At 40.3% G+C, this 7,283-nt stretch overlaps 1 protein-coding gene across 1 annotated transcript; it reads right to left on the bottom strand.

Annotated features, from left to right (window-relative positions):
- Positions 1-2,326: 2,326 nt before the first annotated feature.
- Positions 2,327-4,061, bottom strand: LOC104546036 (beta-microseminoprotein-like). The gene is made up of 3 exons (XM_010191319.1): positions 3,968-4,061; positions 3,346-3,448; positions 2,327-2,456 (listed from the first exon to the last, which is right to left on the bottom strand). Exons 1-3 carry the CDS (start codon positions 4,038-4,040, stop codon positions 2,327-2,329), a joined length of 306 nt encoding a protein of 101 aa, XP_010189621.1. The 5' UTR covers positions 4,041-4,061.
- Between the last annotated feature and the right edge of the window lie 3,222 nt (positions 4,062-7,283).

Here is a 7,283-nt window from a genome sequence, read left to right as displayed (position 1 = left end):
CATGTCCAAATAAGGTAATAAGGTAGAATGAAATTCTATTTAATTTCCAAGTAAACGAAGTACCTGTAAACCACTTAAAATGTGAAGTCTTACTGAGGAACTACAAATACTAACAACATGAGTGTGACCATATGAGATAATAAACTAATTTTCATAAGTTTCAGAAGAAAACTGTAGCCTAATTTGTAAGACTATGGTAGAGCAAAACTTAGAATACTGAAATCATTCCAGTATTACATGGCACAGTTCCAGACTACAACAAACTGGCTGTTAATCCTGATGTGCGCAGTTGTCAGAGGTTTGAATTAAAAAATAATTCATTTGGAGACTCCAAGTCATTTCTGTTAGTGACTTTTTAAAAAAAATTTGAAGCCTGATTTTTCCCAAGAAACAGTTCTGTGAGCTATTTAGGTAGGAAGTCCTTGGATCTCCATGCTCAAAAGATTCCTTCCCCTAAGAAGCTGCAACCGTTCGTTCTGTAAGTGAGAACATTCCTTCAGGCACCAGCTGAGGCCAAGTTCTGTGTAATTTTGACATGAGGTGTCAGAAAAGGGGAAAAGTAATTCAGGACAAATTTCAGAACTGTTTCTCTACTGCAGGATACAAAAACTCTTTGGAGAAAACCTACCTTAAGAGACGTGAGAATGTACACTTCCACGTGCTGTTGTTTAGGGGAATTTTGAAGAACGACATGATTAAATCAGCGAATGAAACTCAGTTTTTAAAAAAGGAATATGCAAATATTTCTACTGGAAAAAGATGAACTGACTCTAATTCTGGCCCCTCACATTTTTTCAGCCTTGCAGGAAGCAACTGTACAGAAACAGAGTTATTGACTGATATTCAGCCTGTGGTGTGGGGAACTTCAAAAGGTGAACATTGTAATGCCAATGTTTGCAAAATGCTTGGATATTTTGTCTCCCAAAAGGAGGTAGCTTAAGTGAAGCCATAAGAAACTTTAAAACGATGTTCATAGGCAAATCACCAAAAACAAAGCCAGTGAAAACTTACCACGTTAAATCCTTCTGATTTTAACGATGGCTCGCAGTGCTTGAGATGGGTCGTCTTGAGAAGCAAGTACCTCTGCTGAATAAGTAGAGGCTAATAATTGACCTTAGGACAAGTGAGGATCCTTGCCCTCAGAATGCTCAGCTTTTTGTTTAACCTTATACTTTTTACAAGACAACAGGCTTGTCCTGATCATGGAGCAACATTAAACAGTCCACTTGTCCTGGGAGGTGTGTTTCTTTTCAAAACATGTAACAATTAACTGCAGAGTGTTGTAGGTTTTTATAGTCAATTCTGGACCTACGGGGCCATGACGAAACAATGTTTTACAGGGTATTTATTATTGCTTGGTCTCCTATATGTGGGTAGATTTAGGATATTGCCAATTGTCAAGCGGAACGTTCAGTTTTGAAGCCCATCGCTGGCTGGACTTCTCTCATCAGGGAATCTGGGGGATTTTAATACTGAAGAGACCAAAGGCATCTGCTTTTAATTAGTACCTCAATCCCTGCTGCCATGAGATGTGTCTTCAGGGGCTCTTTTAGATCTCTTTTTCACTGTGGCAAGAAACACTAATGCAGTGCAGTGTGTGCAGACTTTCAGGAGTGGCACTTGGAGGAAGACACCTGACAGTAGGTCAAAGTGGGAAATGGAGAGGAACAGCCACTTCTACTGGGTTAAGACATTGCTGAAAATAAGGAAAGTAAAAAAGAAAAAGGAGAAAAAGAATGATGGTCTTCCATTCTCACTTTTTTTAAGACAGCACAGGTGTTAGCAGCACGAGTATTGCCAAAACTCCTACAGCAGTTCAGGAGTTCCTGAGTAGGAGCCATTGTACAGCATGTCCCAAACAGTGCATGCCTTCCAAATGAGAATGGATTTTGACGCCTGGTGAGTTTAAATGTCTGCTCTGACCCTTGACTAGAACAGAACCTACAAAGCGTGAGATTGGCTTGTACCAGGGCGCTGGTGCATGGTGTGTTGGAGCAGTGAGGCAAATGCATTCCTCTCTCAAAGAAGCTGACATTGCCCAGTGTTATTATATAAAAAGAACTATCATTAAGAAGCATTTCTGGATGTTTCATCTGGATTTATTGCATTTGAAAAAGCTCAGTGATCCTAATGCAAGTAATGACAGAAATGAGACATTGATTGTGTATCTTGTATACTGAATTAGAACAATCATCAGATTAAAAGTGAGCTGCTGAAGCACTCTCTCTTACAGTATCTCTCGTATCTTTAAGCTTCTCTGCAATGGTAAAGCATTCATAGGAAGGGGAGGAGTTCCACAGGACAGAGGTTCAGAGCAAGTGGGTTGTTAGCCCACACGAGAATAGACAACGCACTCCTTTGAGGGGTCACTCTTCTGCACCACATCATAGTTGCAGGTTTTCATGTTGAAGACGACTTTGCAGTTCTCTTTGTCATAACCAGTAGGAGTATGAAAGCTGATGTTGTCAAAGAGAAAGCAAAAGTTAGACTAAGAGCAATAAAAGATTCAATACTTCAGTGGTTCAGTAATTATAGCCTGAACTAGTGCTGAGCGAGATACCTCTGAAATTATGGCTAAGATCAGCCTAGCTAGCTTGAGTGCCACACAGCTTCCAAAGCCTCAAGTGATGCCCTGCTGCACTGCACCAGTAGATGCACCAGTATGCTCAGCACTAGCAATAGTGATTTCTGGCACAGCACTCTGCAATGTGACATAAGCATGATCTCAATGTGTTTTATCTCTTTTCAATTAATTTTTCATTACTGACAGTTTGCTTAGAATGCGGTAGATGTTTCCTGACAGGTTAAGTGTCCCCTGAGCAAGGGCAACGATCATATACAAGACATTTTAGCCCTTTGAGAAGGCTGCAGAAGAGAAAAGGTGAATGTTGGAGATAGATACTTCATAGTAGAGTCTTGCCTCTCTAGGGTCAACATGTTCACTGGAGAAAAGCATTTCTGCAAGCGGATTCAGATCATCATAAGTCCTTTAGAGGAGCTTCACTGAAGTACCTTGTGGAACGAATTCCTTCCTACTGCCACTTTCCCTGCTAAGGAAAGACTTAACTGCAGTGTAAGAGGGGTTTAGAAATTACTCAAAACTAAAGGCGTGCACCAACTGGATGCATCTGGAAGGGCCTGTGTCCACTTCTGGTCAACAGAAATTGTGCTAAAGTAAACACAGCCAAGGATTCAAATTATCAAGAGCCGTATGTGGCTTGCCCTAGCTCTGTGACAAGGGTGAGAAAAGGCTCTCTTGTGCCCTTAGAAACTCATTCATTCCCAGGAAAAGGGAAGTTGTGGTCTTCTTATGGGTAATAATTCTACCAAGAATGTCAAACTTACAGGGAGCAGCAACGCATTGCATCTCGGTTGCAACTGCATCTGAAGCAATTATGTGTCCTCAGGATTTCTCCAAAGGGGTACAGTTTTCCATCCAGGATACAGCCTGCATGAGACAGCAACAAAAGAAAACAGGTTCTTTATGTCTCTACATAAAGGCTGAAAAGTTTAAAAGTGATTGCAAGTTTTCTTGGCAATAGTAAAGTAGATCATATTTTGTTCTCCAGGTTATTACCTGGACTGGTTTAAGAGCCTGAATTTGTTTCTTCTTCCCTCGTTAGAGACAGTTCCAGTGTGAAAGATCTGGGGTGAAAGTAAGCAGCCAAACAGCCACCTCTGCCACTCGGCACCACACTTTATTCAGGACTACTCTGAACTCCAGCATCAGCTTCATGTGCTGGAATAGCAATAGCAACCCACCACCAATAGCAAAAATATTATTGTAACCATACCCAGTCCAGGGGAAGATTTTGCTTTACCCTACTTTTGGAAACTTGGTTGCACCTCCTATTTGTGTGTATCTGACATCTCCCCCCTCCTTTCTATTTTGAGCCCTTCCTGGCAGCTCCAAATAGAGCTGAGCTGCCACAGAACAATCAAGTGAGAGGATCTTCCCCATTCTTACCTTCTTGACTCTTCTCTGGCTTGTTTAGTTTAGAAAAACAGTATGCATTACACAGTGTCACTGTGATGCCCATTGCAACAAGGAAAGCCAGAAAGCTTTTCTGTAAAAGAGAGACAGAGTCCATGGCACTAATGATTATTCCACTTTGATTACCTTTGTTTTCAAAAGTTAAGTCACCGAACCAGAAGCAAAACTCAGAAACAACCTTATGTGTACATGAAAATGATGGAAAAGGGCAGTCCAGGTATTTCACTGCATTGATGACTTTTTTCCTTTAGGTGGGAAGAGACAAAATCATTTAACGTAAATGTGTCAACAGTGTCATTCTCTGCTAAATTCCAATCTCTAGAAATCATGAAAAGTTTCAATAGTATTACGCACTTGAAAGCCCTGTCATACTCTTATTAGTGTTTGATTTATTGACTTTGAGTCAGATTTAGCTATTTCCCCTGCAAATGACTTTCTATACAGTATCCTGTTGCTTCGCTTTTGGGTACAGCAATTTCTCCGAATTTGGCAGTGGAGTGGAGATCTCAGACCTGATAACATTCTAGTAAGTTTTTTGTAATAGGTGTCTGGGTAGAGAAGAGAGACACAAATTAGTGTCTTAGGGCAAAATTCTAGTGCTGCATAATATGCTTACCAGCACACGAGCCATCTTGTCAAACCATGCCCACACAAGTCTGGCCATGTCACAGCACACCCTTCCTTTTGTCTAGTGGTGACAACAGCTAAACATCTGTAAGAGCTCTTCAGATTTTTTGAACAACTAGGACTTTTTTGAAAAAGCATGCATAACATCGTGAGGGCAGCTATACTGATGTAGATGGGCTGGAGAAGCATGACGGCGCGCAGGGCTATTTTGAAGGGTTGCTCAAGCTTTATACCTTAAGGCAAAAGTTTAGGAAGGTCCAGAGACTGAGAAGCAGTGGAGGAAGTTACTTTAAACTTTGTTAATACTACTTGGAGATTAACAAGAAAGAATTGTAAAAGGAGTAGATCTTTCCAAGTTACTGTTCTGAACTCCAGAGGCTATTACTAGTTGAAAGTAGGGTTTAAAATAGGAGTGAGAGGTTTGGGGTTTTTTTAGGCAGCTCTGCTATCTACCTTGGGTTATTTGAATCGTGAACATCAAAAGACAGTGCAAGGTCCTGAAACTTAGGCAGATGGTGAATCAAGGGGAATCTCCTCTGCCTGCTGTGGAAAACATTTGCTATTTTAATCCTTGATGTGCTATGTTCTTACAGGGCTGAGGGACATTTACAGTGCAGGCAAAGGGAGGAAGAGGGTGTGTGGAGTGGCTTGGGAAGGATGTAATGCTTTATTTCCATAGTGGTTCTGTGATTTGGAGTTACTGGGGCATTGGGTTAGAACAGAGCCAGTTGCCATGCTAAGCACCATAGCTAGAAAGAGAAAAGTTAAGTAGAAAGACTGTAACTCATAAACTGTGCTGTTCTGTGGTGTCTGACCAAAGGAAAATTGTCTAAGCAACTGATCCATGAAGCTGTACGATGTAACACTGCAGCAGGTCTCTGCTAAGGCTACACATGCATTATTCACGAATCTGTGGGGCTATCTGTGCTGTGCAGCTGTGAGCTCAAGGAATTGTGGCTTTCCAGAAAGAGGATTTCAACATGCTTTGGATGCTGGTAGCTGTATTTTGGTCCTCCATCTTGGGTTTGGTGGGTTACTCCAAACTTGTTCAGATGTTTGGAACACCACGGGCCACTTCTACCACAGGTCTTATTGCAGTCACTTATGTCCTTAGAGAAAAGACTAAAATCTTTCTTTTATTGTGTGGGCTGCCTTCTGTGAATGTTTTATCCTTTGTTTGCTCCTACATTTGTTCTTATCTTACTATTTCTAGAAATGCCAGTCAGATGAACTCAAACATGCTCCTCTCTCTGTAAACCAAAGTTCTGGACCTTCCACTGCACCTAACAGAAACAGAAAGGGAAGTCTGTGGTGTCTGCTGCCTGAGCTGGATTTATGCTGGAACAACCAAAGGATACATCAGCTAAGCAACAGACAGTTAGCAGTAAAGGGCCCACATGGAAGCAGGCTGAGCACAGAGGGTATCGAACAGCTTAAGAAAGCACTGGCAGAAACAGTATCCTTTGTTAGGAATGGCAGAGATTATTACTGAGATATTACATCAATTTTACATTGATGCCAAAGGCTCGTAGTTAAACATCAGAGTTGTATTGTTCTGGGCAGTCTCTGAGCAAGGAACTTCAATGAATCTTTTGGGGTTTTTTTGGGTTTTTTCTTTGATTTTCTTTTTTTTGGAGGGGGGGTTGTTTTTCATTGAGTTTTTTTGTTGGTTTTGGTTGTCTGGTTTTTGCTTGTTTGCTCTCTTAAGAAGAGGATGCCACCAGGCATCTTGCAGAACAGAATCCCTGAAGCTGGATTTAATGGCCTTTCAAAGCAGGTGAATTAATGTGGAATGAGATACCAGATAATTTTGTTCAAATAAGTCTTTTATGAGTATAGACAAGCCCTCAGGGAAGCTTAGGCGGAGAAAGAAGTAGATGATAATTTCTCCCTTTATTTATGAAGCTACATATATTACAGAAACTACTGCCTCTTCTGTAGAACTTATGCCATTCCTGAGTTTCTTATCAAAGCTAGTAATTGATGTCTGTACCTTTGGGGATTAAGTGAGCATAAACTAGAGGAAAACTGGGCCATAGGGTTTTGTCTATCTATTTAGCATTACCTAACTCTTGATTCAGATTCTGCAAACACATTTAGTGGCTTGAAGAGCTTAAACAGGACACAACTTGATAGATCAGAAGAGAAATGCAGAAAAAATACACCATGTATTACACCTTTCATAGTAAAGAGACTATATTTTAAACTGTATTTCACATCTATAGGTTTTTAAATCATGGTCCTAAATGCCTACAAATTCTGAATATTTCACAAACATTTCTGAGAAAAGGATAACGGCAAGTGAAAGACCAAGAAATATATGTGTATAGTTTCTTACAAAGAACAAAATTCACAGTAATTGTCACAAAGGTGTCTTACTTTCTTTTCATCTTGCAGTTTTGAATAGAATATATCCACATCTCAAAACGTGTATTGAGGTGATTCTCTTAAAAATCCTTCTTTTGCAGTTTTTATCTTTTTTTTTTCCCCTTGGCAAATCACTATCTGTACTCACCTTAAAAAAAAAATCTAAACATTTTACTTACCATTGTGGAAATCTTGACTTCCAAAGAGCTGCAAGTCTCAAGAACTCTGCAAGTGCTCTATGTGGAATTTGAAAGCAAGTATTTTATGCTATCTTTATGTTGAGCAATCCAAGCCT

The sequence above is a fragment of the Mesitornis unicolor genome, unplaced genomic scaffold (assembly GCF_000695765.1).
Source record: "Mesitornis unicolor isolate BGI_N332 unplaced genomic scaffold, ASM69576v1 scaffold9399, whole genome shotgun sequence".
Lineage (NCBI taxonomy): Eukaryota > Metazoa > Chordata > Aves > Mesitornithiformes > Mesitornithidae > Mesitornis > Mesitornis unicolor.
The sequence above is the reverse complement of the archived record's forward strand: the minus strand, read 5'-3'. Positions and strand labels throughout refer to the sequence as shown.

Bases quoted from the DNA above. Each gene is read 5' to 3' on its own strand.
- LOC104546036 (XM_010191319.1), bottom strand. From the start codon at position 4,040: ATGGGCATCACAGTGACACTGTGTAATGCATACTGTTTTTCTAAACTA. The intron at 3,449-3,967 runs GTAAGAATGGGG...TGTCTCATGCAG, and splicing joins GCCAGAGAAGAGTCAAGAAG to GCTGTATCCTGGATGGAAAA. The intron at 2,457-3,345 runs GTAAGTTTGACA...TGACAACATCAG, and splicing joins GCAATGCGTTGCTGCTCCCT to CTTTCATACTCCTACTGGTT.